Genomic DNA, 18,379 nt, shown 5'->3' on the forward strand with positions numbered 1-18,379 from the left:
CCACTCTCCAGTCCTCCAGAACCTCACCTATGGCCAGAGATGAAGCAAAAATCTCTGCAAGGGCCTCCGCAATTTCTTCTCTAGCTTCCCACAAAGTCCAAGAATGCACCAGGTCAGGCCCTGGGGATTTATCCACCTTAATGCACTTTAAGGACTCCAACACATCCTCCCTGATAATTCATATGGGGTCCAAGACATCACCACTCATTTCCCCCATTTCCTTATCTTCCATTGTTTTCTCCACAGTAAAAACTGAAGAGAAATAGTCATTAAAATCTCACTCATTTCCTTTGGTTGCACACACAGACGGCCAAGCTGATCTTTAAGGGGACCTACTCTCTCCCTAGCCACCCTTTTACTCTTAATATACCTGTAGAATCTCCCGGGATTTTGCTTCACCTTGCCTGCCAGATCCTTCTCATATCCTCTTTTTGCCCTCCTCTTAAGTGTACTGCTACACTTCTTGTAGTCATCAAGAGATTCACTAGTTCCCAATTGCTTATGCACAGTGTACGCCTCCCTCTTTTTCTTAACCAGAGCCTTAATATCTTCCTTTAAAAAGAGAAGGTTCCATTCCCCCAGTAGTTTATTTAGTTACCATTTCTTTATGAGTTTACTCACTTTTCACAAATCATCGCATTCTTCCAAATATAGCTCCCAACTTTCAAGTTTTCCTGGGGAGCTGTATTTCTTCATACTATGCAGTATCTTGTAAATCCCTGATACATCCTTTCCACTGCCTCAATCAGTGAGTCCAAAACTGAAAACAATGTTGTAAAATGGTTTTACTCCTGATTTATGTATATCTGATGCATAACTAACTTGTGGTCAAAATTTCTTTAACACATGACATTTTATTTACATTTCAGGGCATACCTAAACTTATTGCACAGTTTTCAGTCCCAAAAAACAGGATATTCTCAGAACTTGACCGTAAGTGTAAAATAATTTAATATCCACACATCCTGTTAGTGTGTTAGAAGCAAATCCATATGAAGTGGATAATGTGGGGAATGTTCCTCTGGAGATCTTTAAGGAACTCTGGAGACTCAGTACGAGATTCCTGAGGGACTCTGCAGATTCAGTGTAAGATCCCCGAGGAATTTTGGAGATGTGAGATGGGGTTTGAGAATGATCATCCAAGTATTCAAGGAGTGAAAAAAGTTATGCCAGTGCTGAACTCCACCCAAATTGGTCAGATATCCTAAGCTTGGTCCATTGAATGGTGAACTTCAAAGGTCTGTGGCCTTTTGAAGCAGGCAACCTGAGACAGGGTTTAGTCCACAGGATATCTATTTGTCAATCAGTTCTCCTGATGCAGCAGACAACAAGTGCTTTGTACAGCATCTGTTGTCCAAAGACACTTTGAATGTCTGGATAGATGAATCAATGCCTGTGGTGAAGGGAGTGGATGTTTGGCTCCTTCAACCTGCAAGTTATTAGATTTCTTGATTATTATTGGAGCTACATTCATCTGAGTCAGCAGAGAGCGTTCCCTCACACTCCTGACTTGTGCCTTGTAGATGGTGGAAAGGCTTCAGGCTTAACAACAGAAAATGCCTGAAACACTTCGGACATCAAGCAGCTTCTGTGGGAAGAACAATGCGGCTGATGTTTCAGCCATTGGGAAAGAGAGAAAACAAGTTAGTGTTAAGTTGCAGAGCTCATGGGGAGGGATGTAGAGAATAAATGCAATATAGTATGGCCAGAGTTATCATGGTGATAAGCTGTTTGTGAAGCCATCTGAGTGATAAATTAAAGAGGGCAGTGAGAGAGAAAAACAAACTAAGCGACATATAAAAGCTGTGAAATGTAGGTCAGAACTGTAGGAAATTCCCAGCAGATCAGACAGTGTCAGTGGAGAGAGGGATGCTGAACCAGTGCTACAGGTATTAGCTGGCTGATTCTGATACAGACAGAGAAAGTCAACTGCTTAAATGTATTGAACTTGATATTGAGAACCAAAGGTTGTAACGTGCCCAGATGAGGTGCTGTTCTTCCAGTCTACATTGAGCCTCGTTGTAACAGTGCAGAAGGCCACAAACAGAAAGTTTGCAGTGGGTGTGGGATGAAGAATTAAAGTGACAGGCAACAAGAACCTCAGGGTCACGCCAGGGGACTGAACACAGGTGCCCAGCAAAGCAATCACCCAATCTGCATTTGGTTTCTCCCATATAGAGGAGGCCACACTGTGAACACCGAATGCAGTGCACTAGATTAGATGAAGCGCAAGAGAATCGCTGCTTCACCTGGAAAGGGTCCCTAGATGGTGGGAAGGGAAGAGATGAAAGGACGGATATTGCACATCCTGTAGTTACATGGGAAAATGCCATGTGCAGTGGTCGGTGGAGGTGAATAAGTAGACCAGAGAGCTGGGAGGAGGACGGTTTCTTTGGAATGCTGAGAGGAGAGCAAATGGGAAGATGTGTCTGATGGTGGGATCTTGTTGGAGCTGGCAGGAATTGCAAAGGATAATCATTGAATGTAGAGGCAAGTGGGGTGGAAGATGAGGACCAGATGAACTCTCTCCTTCTGTCCAGGAGGAGATGGGGTGAGGGCAGAGGAGCAGGAAATAGATACCTTTAGGGGCTCTGTCCACTATGGTAGAGCAGAAATCATAACCAAGGAAAAAGGCACCTGTGTGCAAAATCTCCTTGTCGGTACAGGACTGATGGAGATGGTGCGTTGAGGTGAGTCAGTCACCTCAGCGTCTGAGCTACTCTTCCAGCCAAAGTACTTGCATAGCCAATCAGGTTAAGTTAAGTAGTGATGTTGGTGTTGATGTGGGGGACTCTGAGGCAACAACCACAGGACCCAAGCTGGGAAGAGCACTAGTTATTAACAGGTGCATAATGATAATGTTAGGACCTACGGAGACAATGTCAGAGGTGTGCTTGCTAATTGTTCATCATTATAGAGACTAACAATGTCCATACATACTGTGAACTTCCCTCTGCATCAATTGATGCTGCAGCTGTGTTTGGGCGGTAGTTTGGAAACATTACTGGCAGTTGTCAGCATTTTGCACGCTCTAACAAAACCCCCAGCACAGAAGGACACCATTTAAGCCCTCAAGTCCTTGCCACCTCTTTGTAGAGCAATCTTGCTGGTCCCCTTCCCATGCTGTATTCCTGTAGCCATGCAAGTTCTTCTCCCTCCAGTGTCCATCTAATTTCCCTCTGAATGCCCTGATTGGCTCCATCTCCCGTGCTCCACCTCTCTCTGCATTTCTCCTCACCGTCCCTTTCCTATCTTTCTCCCCTCACTTTAACTTTATGTGCCCTTCCCCTTCAACCACCCATTGATGGGAACAACTTCCCTCTATTTCCCCTGCCAAAACCATCCCCATCTTGTGCAGCTCGGCCACATCTCCACCTAACCTTCATTGATCCAAGGAGAATAAATTCAGCAACTCCAGTTCAACCCTCAAACTGGGAACCATTCTGGTAAAATTTCTCTGTGTAAAAAGACAGTCTGCAGCCACAGTAAGATTAGGAAAGCGAAGAATGTTATAATTTATTGAATACAAAAGTAAGAAGGTTATGCTGCTGCTATATGGGGCTTTGGTTCGACCAAATCTGGAATATGGTGTACGGTGAAACAAGAGATTCTGCAAATGCTGGAATCTGGAGCAACACACACAAAATGCTGGAGGAACTCAGCAGGTCAGGTAGTATCTGTGGAGGGAAATAATGTAAATAATGAGTTCCTCCAGCATTTTGTGTATGGTGCACAGTATTGGTTTCCTTATTTACAGAAGGATGTTAATTCATTAGAAGCAGTTCTGACAAGGCTTACAGACTAATACTTGGAATGGGTGGCTGTCTTTTAAGGAAATGCTGGACAGACAGCTTGTATCTGCTGAAGTTCAGATGAATAAAAGGGGATGATTGAAATGTGAGATTCTGAGGAGTCTTGACAGGTGAATGTGGAGGCGATGTTCCCTCTTGTGGGAAAATCTAGAACGAGTGGCTCACTGTTTAAAAATAAAAGGTGGTCTTTTTGAGACAGAGGTGAGGTAATATTTTTTCCCTCAGAGGTTCGAGAGTCTTTGGAACTCTCTTGCTCAAAGAGCAGAGGAAGCAGAGTTTTTGAATATTTCAAAGGCAAAGGTAGATGGATTCTTGATGAGAAGGGAGAGCTTACAGTGGGTTGGGTGGGAGTGTGGAGTTCAGGTTATAATTAGATCAGTCATGATTTTTTTGAACAGCAGAGTGTTAAGTGGCGAGATTAAATGACATTAGTGATGGGGAGAGATTGGATGCCTGGAACAAAGGAGCTGAGGGCTGACCTGTTAGAAATAGATAAGATTGTGAGAGGCATAGATGGGGTAGATGGTCAATATCTTTCTCCCATGGTAGGTGTATCATGAACAAGAGGGTTATAGATTTAAGATGAGAGGTCGGAGTTTTAAAGAGGACCATAGAGGTAAGTTTTTTTACACAGAGAATCGTTGATATCTAGAACTCACTGCCAGAGAAGATGGTGGAATCAGATGCAGTGACTGCATTTAAAAGGCGTTTAGACAGACACTTAAATTAGGAAGGTTCAGAAGGATGCAGTCTGAATGCGGGCAAATAGGCTTAGTGTAGATGGACAGAAAGGTCGGCATGGATGTGGTGGGCCGAAAGGCCTGATTCTGTGCTGTACAACTGTCTGACTGTATGGCAGGGCTCAGGGAGCTGAGTGGTCTCCTTCTGCTTTACTTATGTTCCTTTGTCCTCTCTCGGACCTCCACATCCTTCTTAAAGGGGGTGACCAGAAATGGGCACAAGAGCCGTGGCCCAAGCATTGTTTGGCTGTTGCTTGCTTTCAGTGATTGGTGTGGTGACGTGTATAGTCTGCACTGTGCTGTTCACTTAACAAGCAGCAATGCTGATAGCGGGGTATATACAGACAGAGGGCATGTGCTACAAGGAGAGGTTGGGTTGTTTTCTCTGGAGCAGTGGGGCTGAGGGGAGACCTGATAGAAGTTCATAAGATTATGAGAGACATAGAGTAGACAGCCAGTATCATTTTCCCAGGGTCAAAATGTCTAATACTAGAGGGCATGCATTTAAGGTGAGAGGGTAAGTTCAAAGGAAATGTGTGGGGCAGGGATTTTACACAGAGAGTGGTGGGTGCCTGGAATGTGCTGCCAGGGGTGGGGGTGGAGGCAGATATGATAGAGGTATTTAAGAGGCTCTTGGATAGGCACATGAGTGTGCAGGAAACGGAGGGATGTGGGCATTGCGCAGGCAGAAGGGATTAGTTTAGTTAGGCATTTAATTACCAGTTTAATTAGTTTGGCACAACATTGTGGGCCGAAGGGCCTGTTCCTGTGCTGTACTGTTCTATGTTCTGTACACTATATATGTTATGTATTCTGATTGGGGGTGCACACTCTGCACTCACTGATTGTATTCTGTTAATGCTCCTCTCTGCTACCACATTAAAAGTGAACTGCATTCACTTGGCACCTCATTTTACTGTTGTTTTGCAGGTGTCAGTGGGAATCTTGGCTTTACGGTCAAGGATACATTGAACCCAATAGTTTACCCTGTGCTGGCGATGGTTTCTGCAAGAATAAAAGGTAACGGCTAACATCTGACCTCCCCACAGCACCTGTTGTCAACGCCCCATTGTTCATTACTTCCAGGGTTGGAGTGTCAGGCTGTCACTCAACGTCCAGTCTCTCCAAGGCACAGGCTGTATGCTTGGCATCATGCAACGTTCCTTCAACATCTCACTTGAGGGCACTTTCCTGCCTGGGCTGAGCTGGGATGCCAAGGCCTCATTTCTTCTGAAATGGGGAGAATTCTTTCAGAGGACAGCTTGGCTAACAGTGACTTGGGATCTTGCTGTTCCCCTCATCTTCCAGCTCTTTGGGCGAGCAGTTCCACAGGGGTTGTGTGGCCCCACCAGTAGAGGTTGCCCAACCTCCCAGCGGAGTTTGGTCACCCACTGGCTGAGGTCAGTCATCCCACCACCCTCCCTGCAGGGTTTGCCCAATTCGTGGAGGAGGGTAATTGGTTTATTATTGTCACATGTACTGAGGTACAGTGAAAAACCTTGTTTTGAATGCCATCCATACAGATCATTCTGTACAGGTGTACATCGAGGTAGTACAAACAGAAAGCGATAACAGAATGCAGAATGTAGTTACAATTACAGAGAAATTGAAGTGGGTAGACAAATAAGGTGCAAATTATTGGTAAGTTGGTAAATTGGTTTAAATCGGTGAACTGGTTTATTATTGTAACATGTACCAAGCTACAGTGAAAAACTTGTTTTGCATATTGTCCATACATATCATTTCATTACAACAGTGCATTGAGGTAATGCAAGGGAAAACAATAACAGAATGCAGAATATAGTGTTACAGTTACAGAGAAAGCGCAGTGCAGGCAGACAATAAGGTGCAAGGCCAAGGTCAAGAGTCCATCTTATTAGAAACATAGAAAACCTATAACATAATTCAGGGCCTTCGGTCCACAAAGCTGTGCCAAACATGTCCCTACCCTAGAAATTCCTAGGCTTACCCATAGCCCTCTATTTTTCTCAGCTCCATGTACCTACCCAACAGTCTCTTAAAAGACCCCATCGTATCCGCCTCCACCACTGTTACTGGCAGCCCATTCCATGCACTCACCACTCTCTGAGTAAAAAACTTACCCCTAACATCTCCTCTGTACCTACTCCCCAGCACCTTAAACTTATGTCCTCTTGTGGCAACAATTTCAGCCCTGGGGAAAAGCCTCTGACTATCCACCCGATCAATACCTCTCATCATCTTATATACCTCTATCAGGTCCCCCCTAATCCTCCGTCACTCCAACGAGAAAAGGCTGAGTTCCCTCAACCTGTTTTCATAAGCCATTCCAGGCAGCATCCTTGTAAATCTCCTCTGCACCCTCTGTATGGCCTCCACATCCTTCCTGTAGTGAGGCGACCAGAACTGAGCACAATACTCCAAGTGGGGTCTGACCAGGGTCCTATATAGCTGCAACAATACCTCTCAGCTCTTAAATTGTACTAGAGGACCATTCAATACTTTTATAACAGCGATATAGAAGCTGAAAATCAAGATAGACATGCTGTAAGGGCTCACACTACCAGCAGGGGCCAATACCAGCCAGCAGAGTTGCTGCCTCACAGCGCCAGAGACCCTGGTTTGAACCTGACCTTGGGTGCTGTCTTTGTGGAGTTTGTACATTCTCCCTGTAACCATGGGGTGTCCCCTGGGTGCTCCCACATCCCAAACACGTGTGGGTCAGTTGCTGTAAATTGCTCCCAGTGTAGGTGAGAGGTAGAATCTGGGGGCAATTGATGGGAATGTGGGGGAATGGGTTACAGGGAAAATCAGTAGAGGTATGGAAGTACTCTCTGAGTTGGTGTAGACTCGATGGGCTGAATGGACTCCTTTGTTGTAAGGATATATGGAAGCTATTCCTCCAGCCAGTTGGCAGAAGCTTGGTGCTGGGCAAGCAAGGACTCTTTAAGGTATGGCTTGAGCCAACAGTGAGCTGTGATCCCAGCAACAATGTGCAGAGCGCTCTGAACTATCGACTCTCCCTCCTGCTGAAGCTGGGTTTGTGCCTGTTTCACTTCAGACTTCAACACCGTGAAGGGACGTCTTCTGAACATCAGCGCTGTGAACAGCTCTCTGGCAGCGACACAGCTGCAGTTGTCGAATGAGCTGAGCAACCTGCAGGGTGACATTCTTGCCACGCTGAATGATCCAAATTGCCGAGGATGTCGTGCTGCTGAGGGACTAGCCAATAACCTGGAAGTGAATTTTAAATACAGTTTGGTAAGTATCTCAGGCCTGTGTCTGTGTGGCTCAAAGGTCAGCCCTTGACTCTCTTCTCCCTTGCTTTGACTGAATATTTCTAGCACTGTAAAGAACTATTCTGTCCAAATAATCTCCACACTTCACTTCATCATCCCCACCATCCGGGCCGTGCCCTCTTTTCGATGCTGCCATCAGGCAGGAGGTACAGGAGCCTGAAGACCCCACACCTCAAGGTTCAACAACAGCTTCTCCCCACTGCCGTCAGGTTCTTGAACCCACCTGAGAAACCCCCACACTGCCTTGGACTGTATTTTTTCTCTCTCTCAATCTTGCATTAGTGCCGTTATGTTTATTATGTTGTTTATTTTGTAAGTTATGTATAATTTATGGTTATTTAAGTTTATGTCAATTTATGTTGGTCATGTATGTAATACACTGTACTGCTGCTGCGAGAAGCTCATTTCGTGGCATGTATACCCTGTGTATGTATGCCTATGACAGCAATAAACTTGAAACTTCACTTATAGATCCTCCCTGGGTTACAAACGCCTGACTTACAGACACCCTGTACATACGAACGAGCGTTTGGGAGACCGGCAGGATTGATGGGGACGGATTTATCGGCTGCTCCAGATGGGAGTGGGGCATTTCCACATGCCATCTCTCTCCACCGCCCAAGCCACAAAAATCAAAGGCTGGGTGGAGCCGAGCAGAGTCGGAAGTGCTGAGCAGACTCCCTCGCTCACTCACGCAGTCAGTGAGGCCGGCTGGCGGCTGCTCTTCCCGCGCCTGCTCGGTCCCCGCCACCGCCGTTTCTGTGACCCTCTCCCACACACTGCTGTTGTTCAATTCCAACTTACGAACTGTTCAGTTGATGAACAGGGCTCAGGACTGTTCATCACCTGGGAAATGCTGTACATCAGCTATCCCTTGACTTGGTGACTTCTGCATACTTGTCACTTTCTAGGTAGAGAACTGCTTGAGTTCTTTATTAGATTTATTTGCTTTTTTATCTTGCATTACAGTTTAATTCTCCCTCATAATTTCCCTACATCCATCCTGTCAAGTCCCTTTTACAAGCTCCTTCTGGTCAAGTCAAGTTGAGTTTATTGTCATGTGCACAAGTATGGTGAGGTACAGGTACAATGAAAAACTTGCTTGCAGCAGCACCACAGGTACAGACAACACACAGAACATAAATTATACGTAAATTGTACAAGAGAGTGAAGAGAGAGAGAAAAAAGACACCCTACAGACTGTTTCTGCTCTTTATCTCTCCAGTGCAGACAGCTCACAGGATCGCAGAATGGGCCTTTCTGCCCATTGAGCCAACACCAGCTCTGTGTAAGAGCAATCCAGCTTGTCTCAACACCCCCTTCTTCCCATAGTCCTGCAATTTATTTCCTTTCAGACACATATCCAGCTCCCTTTTAAGCACTACACTTGCACCTGTGTCCCTCACTTCCCCAGGCAGAGATTCCACACCACAAGCACTCGCCGTGGAAACTTTTTACCTCATGTTAGTTTTGGTTCATTTGCCAATCGCCTTCATTCTATGTCCCCCTGATCTTGACCCCTCCACCAATGGGAACAGTTTCTCTCCACCTGCTCTGTCTATACCCTCCGTGACATTAAATCCTTCTGTCAGATCCCACCACCCCCCCCACACACCTCCTCTGTTCTGACCTGTGCCTGCTTAACTAAAGTCACTGATCCCTGAAATCATCTTCTCTATCTTCGCAAAGGTGTCGTGGCTGGAACTGGACTCAGTATTCCAGTTGTACCCACACCAGTCTTTTTAATGGAGGTTCACCATGACCTCCTTTGCTCTTTGTATTCAGTGCTTCGCTTTATAAAGCCAGGATCCTTTGCTTTTTAATTATGTTCTCATCCTGGCCAGCTATGTTCAATGGATTGTGCACCACGTACTCCCAGATCTTGTTTAGAATTTTGAATTGTGCCCTTTACAATTCAGACCAGGCCCTGCTCCACAGATCCTAACCCTAACCCATCCCTGCTCCACAATCCTCAGATCAGACTCATCTCTGCTGTACAGACCAGGCCCATCCGTAAGACCAGAAGATATGGGAGCAGAATCAGGCCACTCAGCCCATTGAGTCTGCTTCACCATTCAATCATGGCTGAATTTTTTTTCAACTCCATTTCCCACTTCTCCCTTTACCCTTAACCCCCTTACCAATCAGAACCTGTCAATCTCTGCCTTAAGTACACCCAATGACATGGCCTCCTCAGCCCTCTGTGGCAACAAAATCCACAGATTCACCATCCTCTGGCTGAAGAAATTCCTCCTCATCTCAGTTTTAAAGGGACGCCCCTTTATTCTGAGGCTATGCCCTCAGATCCTAGACTCTCCTACTAATGGAAACATGTCCACTCTATCCCTGCTCCATGAGCCTTAGACTAGGGCAACCACTATACAAGCCTCAAGCTAACCCTTCGCCACTCTACAATACATATAAGAGCTATCGATAGTCTTTACCTGTAAAGCCAAGCCGACCTTCAGGGCAGCCCATCACAGGTCTTAAAGTCTCAGACTCTGTCTATCTTTCCTCTGCCCTCAAACTGCACCAAATCTGCACATTATCCCTACAGCTTTACCAACCAACACCTCAAGATTTACACAGTCGTCCCCAACACTACTCTTGCCCCTACCTCCTCTCCTCAGCCAGCTCAGCCTTTTCCCCTCTTGATTATTGTTCTCTACTTGGTGGGCCTAAGGGCCTGTTTTGTGCTGTATGGTTCTATGGTACTTCAACACACAATCTGCTAGAGGAACTCAACAGTCCTGTTGCAGGGTTTCGACCCCATACGTCGACAATTCCTTTCCTCCCACAGATGCTGCTCGACCCGCTGAGTTCCTTCAGCAGATCGTGTGTTGCTCCAGGTTTCAGCAGCTGCAGTCTCTTGTGTTTCCATTGTTCTCTACTTGTTCCTCTCAGTTACTGAGATTGGTGTAATCACTTTTCTGTCTCTGGGGAAAGTTTAGCAAGTAAAACATGGTCGTTTCTGATTGGCCTCCACCAGTAACCTGTCTCCTCTCCCTTTAGCCCACTGAAGACCAGAATGTGTTCAACAGCATCTTGAGCTTCTCTCCAGCAGCACTGAACAACTCCCTGGAGCAGGTATCCAACCCACTTTTGGCATTAGCTGGAATCTCCAAAACCTGAGTCTCTGCCAAGGTAACAATGTGTGTTCTGTCTCCCTAGGCCTCCCGTTCCTTAAATGAAACTCCTGCCCTGGTGACCAGTCAAACCTCTTCAATTTTCACAGGTGATTGTGGCTGGGAGTCTGGGTGGGGGGATCCTTTTATTGTCAGTCTGAAATATTGTTTGCTAGGGGAAGTCTGTTTGCTTTGGCAGCATCCATTCCTTGTCTGATACTTCTGTTTATTGTTGCAAATCTGTTGTTCTTGGTTGCTGCAGACATCAAGCGAACTATTAATGGCATTGAAAGAAACCTCTCCTCCATCGTTGAGAAAGTGCAATTTCCAAATTCCCTCCAGAACCTGGGGCAGATTGTTAATTCTTCAAAGGTGGTAGACGTCTCAAATCAGGTGAAGGAGTATGATTACTACAGGTGCGTAAATGTAATCATTGATTTCGTATGGAAGAGTGATGTCTCTCTGTGTGGAATTTCTTCCCCTTCTTCACCAGCAAGTTTGACTTTCATGGTGTCACTGCTAGTCGAGCTGCTGCCTCACAGCTCCAGCAACCCTAGTTCAATCCTGACCTCCGGTGCTGTCTGTGTGGAGTTTGCACGTTCTCCCTGTGACGTGTGGGTCTCCTCCGGCTGCTCCAGTTTCTTCCCAAAGGCGTGCAGATTGGTAGGTTGATTGACCACATTGCCCCGGTATGTAGGTGAGTGGTAGAATCTGGGGAGGAGTTGATGGGAATGTGGGGAGAATCAAATAGGATTAGTGTAGGATTAATGTAAATGGGTGCCTGATGGTTGGTGTGGATTTAATGGGCCGAAGGGCCTAGTTCTGTGCTATATGATTCTATGACATGAACAGGAGACAAACAGACCCTTGAGCCTATTTCACCATTCATTTAGATCATGACAGGCACAGTAGTGTAGCGGTTAGCGTGACACTATTACAGCGCCAGCTGTCCGCTTCAATTCCGGCTGCTGTCTGAAAGGAGTCTGTACGTTCTCCCCATGTCTGCATGGGTTTCCTCCGGGTGCTCCGGTTTCCTCCCACATTCCAAAGACGTACCGGTTAGGAAGTTGAGGGAATGCTACATTGGTGCTGGAAGCGTGGCGACACTTGTGGGCTGCCCCCAGAACACTCTATGCAAAAGATGCATTTCACTGTGTGTTTCTATGTACATGTGACTAATAAAGATATCTTACCTTATCTTAACCTAATCCACTCATCCTTACCACCCTTGAGGGACAAAAGATTCACCAATTCGGGGAGTCTCCATCCATCAGTTTAAATAGATGGGAATTTAAGGCGGAGTGTAGTGGGGATGGATTGGGACAATATTGGGTGGTGGACTGTGGCAATAACAAGCTCCTGGTGTGTGCTGAACTGCGCCCGGTTGGAACTCTGCCCACCATGTGTCTGCTGCCCCAGGATGGTAGACACAGGACTGCTGCCGCTTCCAAAGCTACACACCCCTGCAGCTCGCTGAGCTGACTTTGCACTTGAATATGTTGTTGGCAAACCTAGCCCATAATCATTTGAAAAAACATGGATTACCCCCTTCCCTCATCGTTCAAAAGCTGCGTTAATTGGAGATACCCTGTCTCGATTGTAGGTATCTGGTCTTGACCCACAGGTGAAATTCCAGCACCTCAGTTACGCCTCTCAATAGGGACACAGCACAGAAACGGGCCCTTCAGCCCACTGAGTCTGTGCCGACCACTAACAATAATCCTGCACTAATCCCATTTTTCATCTCATCAGTGCTGCCCAGAGTCTACCACTCACCTACACACTAGAGGCAATTTACATCAGCTAATTAACCCACCAACCCGCATTTGGGATGTGGGAGGAAACTAGAGCACCCGGGAGAAACACACAAGGTCACAGGGAGAATGTGCAAACTCCACATGGACAGTGCTGGAGGTCAGGATTGAACCCAAGATGTTGGAGCTGTGAGGCAGCACCAATGTACCATGACCTTTATATTTTAAGGCCTCTCACTGGAGTGATGAGTGATCAGTCCAGATGAAGGGACTCAACCTAAAACGTTGACTGTCCATTTCCCTCCATAGATGCTGCCTGACCCATTGAGTTCCTCCAGCAGATTGTGTGTTGCTCCAGATTCCAGCATCTGCATTCTCTTATGTCTCTAAAGCTCTCCCGGAAACCTGGACAATATTTCTCTCCCAGCATTTAAATTAAACAGATGATTTGGTCATTGCTGCTTGTGGATTTTGCTGTTTCCTATTTCACATTGATTACGAGATACTTGGCTGTAAAGTACGTAAGAGCATCCAGAGATGGTGAAAGCCGCTATCTAAATGCAAGTCCTTTTGTTGTAGGTGGATTGTTAGCATTGTTCTGTGCTGCATCATTCTCTTAATCATCGCTTGCAATATGTTCGGACTTAGCCTGGGAACTGCGGGGATCGCAACCAGGGATGACGTCTACAGGGGCAACGCATGTTCAAAATCTGGAGCTAACTTCCTGATGGCGTAAGTTTGTGTCGGAGTGGGTGGTGACGGTGTTTGATTTGGGTGTGTACACTCAGTCTGCCTGTTTATATCCTGAGTCCCAGCAAGCGGAGAAGCACATTTCATCCTGTTTTTGGTTTTAATATCAGCCAGGAGTGTGTAAGTGCATTGGCACTTTCAGTTTGACAGGGATTGTACCCATTTTGGTGTCATTGGCGTGTGATAGGATGTGCACTCTGTATAGGGTCACAGAGTCATACAGCACATATATAGGCCATTCGGCCCAACTGGTGCCCATCTAAGCTAGTCCCACTTGCCTGTGTTTGGCCCATATCCCTCTAAACCTTTCCTATCCATGTACCTGTCCAAGTGTCTTTTAAATGCTGTTAATGTACCTGCCTCAACCACTTCCTCTGGCAGCTCGTTCACATGCACACCACCCTCTGAGTGAAAAAGTTGCCCCTTGGGTTCCTATTAAATCTCTCCCCTCTCACCTTAAACCTATGCCCTCTAGTTCTTGATTCCCCAATTCTGGGAAAAAGACTGTGTGCACTCGCCCTATCAATACCCCTTATGATTCTATGCACCTCTATAAGATCACCCCTCATTCTCCTACGCACCAATGAAAAAAGTCCCAACCTGCGAAACCTCTCACCATAACTCAGTCCCTTGAGTCCCGGCAACATCCTTGTAAATCTGTAACAGTACCGAGTGTGATTGCCTAAATGAACAGATTCAGTTAAGGAAAGGGTGTGTAGCTATGAATTGAGGATTAACACGGGAATATACCCTCAGTATGCAATGACCACAAAATGCTGGAGGAACTCAGCAGGTCAGGCAGCATCTACGAAGGGAAATGAACAGTGATGAAGGGTCTCGGGCCGAAAGGTCGACTGTTCATTTCCCTCCATAGATACTGAGTTCCTCCAGCCTTCTGTGGTTGTTGCTCCAGATTTCCAGCATCTGTGGTCTCTCGTGTGTCTCCATACCCTCAGTATGAGCATATACATTGTGTTGCACAGCGGGCCTGCATTATGTATAGCTTACTTGCATGTGTCCTGTTGTGCAATGTGTTGGTATGTGCTGCGCAGGAATCCTGCAGCCTGCATGTTGAGCAGGGGGTCCGGGAAGGTGTGATGAAGTGTCACCACATGGTGTGCTGTGCACCTGTATGCATTGTGTTGCAGAGGTCACATACCTGTTGTGGAGTGTCTGTATACCCATCATGGAGTGTCCTTGCACCCATCACACAGTGTCCTTGCACATCACAGAGTGTCCCTGCATCTGTTGTGCAATGTACCCATGTCAGCTTGTCCCTGCTTCAGGATATTCAGTACCTGTCATTGAGTACACCGGAGCCATGGAGCACTTGGGAGGGCAGCTGTACCCCTCATGTAGCGAATTTGTACCCACTGATGTCTCTACTGTCCCAACTGTTACCTGTTTTATTCTCCGGCAGGGGAGTTGGGTTCAGCTTTATCTTCTCCTGGCTGCTCATTCTCCTGGTGTTTGTCACTTTTTTCGTGGGAGGGAATGTTCGGACATTGGTCTGTAAACCTTGGGAAACTGGAAAAATCTACCAGGTAGGTGAGATATCTTTCGATCTGCTCTTAATTTCTGAGGGGCAACCTGGAGTGCTTCAGGACTAAGACACCCATCTGCTGATGGTCAGAGCAGCCAATCAGCCAATTACAGCTCCAGGTTCTCAGTGCCCCAATTACTTATCAACAGATTGACAGTAATGAAGAGAAAAGACACTCTGGCCCATCCATCATCCAAACTCACCACCACCCCCAGAACTATGGCATGTCTGGGGACAGATGAAAGTTAGAGTGAAATAAATCTGGTAAATGTTTCTCCAACATCTCCGAGTCAATGGGTAGCAATTGAGGGCCCTGAAAATTCCTCAGAGTTTAGTCCTCCCTTCTTGTACAAGGTAATGTTGACCCCAGCCAGAGACTGGTTCACCTCCTGCTTGAAGTGGTGCAGTGATTGATGTACACTCTGAGAACCTGTGATGCATCTGCTTAGGAGAATGGCCTTCACACTGTGGGACGTTCTGTGCCCGGTTCCCCTAGTCTATGAAGTTGGAACAAATTCTCTTCTTGAACACAGCCTTTTATCTTTCTCAACCTCGATCAGCTCCCTCTTGATCTACACTCCCATTAAGTGAGGACTCCCAGCTCTTGAAGCCTATCTTGCAACTGCATTGCTTTAGCTAGGTATTAGAGTCATGGACTCATACAGCATGGAATCAGGCTCTTCAACCCATCGAGTCCATGCTGACCATCAGCCACCTACTTACACTAATCCTGCACTAATCTCATTCATTCTCCCCACGTTCCCATCAACTTTCTCCGAACTCTACACTCATCTACATGCTAGAGGCAATCAACGGTAACCAATTAACCTACCAACCTGCCCCATCTTTGGGATGTGGGATAAAACCGGAGCATCTGAGGGAACTACATGGGATGACAGGACGAACGTGCAAACTCCACACAGGCAGCACTGGAAGTTAGGATCAAACCTTGATGCAGGGTTTCCACCCAAAACGTCAACAATTTATTTCCTCCCACAGATGTTGCTCGACCCGCTGAGTTCCTTCAGCACATCGTTTGTTGTTCCAGATTCCAGCATCTGCATGCTCTTTGTGTCTCGAACACTGGTCACTACTGCTTTAAGGCAGCAGCTCCATTAGCTGCACCACTGTGTCGTAGTCCAGCAGCCCCTCTTCTTCCCCATTCCAAATGCCTCAACGTGACTAGGACAAAACTGACACAGCAGTCCAGTTGAGGCTTAACTAAAGTCCAGTGTGTAGGTAAAATGGAATGCTGTGTCTTAAGTTCAGTTGTTTAATAAATGACCCCCACTGCCTTCTTCCACTTGTGGAAAATGAAGGGTATCTGTCTAGGGGCCATAAATATATGATGCAGACATTCATAGGTAGGGGTAAGGCAGATTAGTGGGTCACCTCATACTCTGGCAACTGGCAGCCTGGATGTTTGATCCAGAGTTTTGAGTCCCATCAGGATGACTGGGGAACTTAAATTAGTAGATAAATCTGCTGTAAAAAGCTAGTTTCAGTATTGGTGACCAGATTATCAATAAAAATCTGATGTCCTTTAAAAAAGCAAGCCTGTTGTCCTTGGACACTTTAGTCCGTATGTGACTCTAAATCCACAGTACACTAAAAGTCTAATAATCCACAATCCAGTTATTTGGAGTTCCTGATAATTTGGCATCTGGTTCACTGGGCGCTGATTCCCCTACTCCCATTAACACACTAGGACCCCAGTTCCCATCTCCCATTATCACACCAGGACCCCAGTTCCCATCTCCCATTAACAGACTCAGGACCCCAGTTCCCATGCATTCATCAACACACTGTGGCCTCGGTTCCCACATTCTCTTGAAACTCACAGGATTGCTGGAAAACTTATTATACTACTGTAACACCAAAAAGGTGAATTAAAAGTATGTTGGAATAATGCCCTGTGGTTCTGAAAAGTGCACCACCAAAGTCCCATGCATTCGGGATCAGCAGTGTTTTACTGTAATGTGCTTGACCTTTAACTACCCTCTGACCTTGCCTTGCAAGAAACTCTGGGGTCCATCAGGTTTGGGGAATCAATGCCGGCCTCTCCCGTGAAGCCCACCTCCTGTGAATGCATAAGTTAAACAATGAATCCCTTTGCCTAGTTGGTTAGGATGTGGAATTTACTGCCAGTTGGAGGTGAAGGGTGAGATGGCTTTATGGGGAAGGTGGGTGAGTCTGTGGGGGAGGAGGTATGGAGGCAGGTGGGGAGAACATAAACTCTGGCATGGATCAGTGCGGGAATATCCTACTTTCTTGCTGGACATATAAGCTCAAGTTTTATGGAGTCTTAGAGTTGTACAGCACAGAACTGGCCCATCCGTCCCGCATCCATAGAGATATTGTACTTATCTATACAAGTGCCATTTACCCGCGTTTAGCCTGTAGCCTTATTGGCAATTCAAATTCTTGTCTAGACACTTCTTAAATGTTGTGAGAGTCTCTCCCTCCACCACCCCCTCAGGCAGTGTGTTCCACACTCCAACCACCCTCTGAATGAAAAAATTTCCCCTCAGAACCTTGCTAAGCCTCCTACGTCATACTTATGCCCTCTTGTTTTAGACGGCCTCACCAGGGACAAAGGTTCTTAATATTTACACTGTCTATCCTCCTCGTAATTTCGTATGCCTCCAGCAGGTCCCCCCTCGGCCTCCTCTGCTCCAGGGTAAACGATCCCAGCCTATCCAATCTCTTCTCATAACTGAGATGCTCCAATCCAGGTGACATCCTGGTGAATCTCCTCTGCACCCTCTCTGGTGCAGTCACAGCCTTTTAGATCCATGAGATTGTGAATGAACCTTTAGTGATCCATGTTCTGTGCCTCCACTCACACTCTGTCCTGCTCTGGGACATTACTGATGCCTCAGTGAACCCAGTAGAATGAAGAGCACCCCAGCAGTGAAGTGAGTGCTGAAGGTTGTACCAGTAAGACCAAAAAGGTTGGATAAACAAGTGCTGAAAGTGTTGTGATTATTTTGTGCAGGTAATCGATGATATTGCAATACAGAACAACATTTTTAACCTCTCCAGTTTTTTCAATTCGTCATTCAGCTACTCCACACTCTTCAGGTTAGTAATTAATTCTTAGACACCGACCACATCTTGTGCCTCAGGAGCAACAAACAGTCTGCGGGAGGAACTTGGTGAGTCGAGCAGCAGCTGTGGGAGGAAAGGAGATGCTGATGTTTTGGGTCAAAACCCTGCATCTGGACTTGTGAGGATTGGAGATAGCAGCTTCTCCTCTTTATACCAGCCAACTCGCCTCTTCACTCTCAGTCCTGATGCAGGGTTTCGACCTGAAACGGCGACAGTCTTTTCCTCTCACAGATGCTGCTCGACCCACTGAATTCCACCATCAGACT

General features: G+C 46.4%; 1 protein-coding gene across 4 annotated transcripts in view; it reads left to right on the forward strand.

Moving 5' to 3' along the window:
* The window catches only part of LOC127584297 (prominin-2-like), a 51,524-nt gene that overhangs the window by 16,063 nt on the left and 17,082 nt on the right, over positions 1–18,379 (forward strand). For all 4 annotated transcript variants that reach the window (XM_052040974.1, XM_052040977.1, XM_052040975.1 and 1 more), the window contains exons 6-14: positions 870–933; positions 5,483–5,572; positions 7,593–7,792; positions 10,843–10,917; positions 11,002–11,065; positions 11,218–11,371; positions 13,289–13,441; positions 14,880–15,003; positions 18,001–18,086. In XM_052040974.1, coding sequence (XP_051896934.1) covers positions 870–933; positions 5,483–5,572; positions 7,593–7,792; positions 10,843–10,917; positions 11,002–11,065; positions 11,218–11,371; positions 13,289–13,441; positions 14,880–15,003; positions 18,001–18,086 — 1,010 coding nt within the window. The remainder of the gene's footprint in view (positions 1–869; positions 934–5,482; positions 5,573–7,592; positions 7,793–10,842; positions 10,918–11,001; positions 11,066–11,217; positions 11,372–13,288; positions 13,442–14,879; positions 15,004–18,000; positions 18,087–18,379) is intronic.

The sequence above is a fragment of the Pristis pectinata genome, chromosome 29 (assembly GCF_009764475.1).
Source record: "Pristis pectinata isolate sPriPec2 chromosome 29, sPriPec2.1.pri, whole genome shotgun sequence".
NCBI lineage: Eukaryota > Metazoa > Chordata > Chondrichthyes > Rhinopristiformes > Pristidae > Pristis > Pristis pectinata.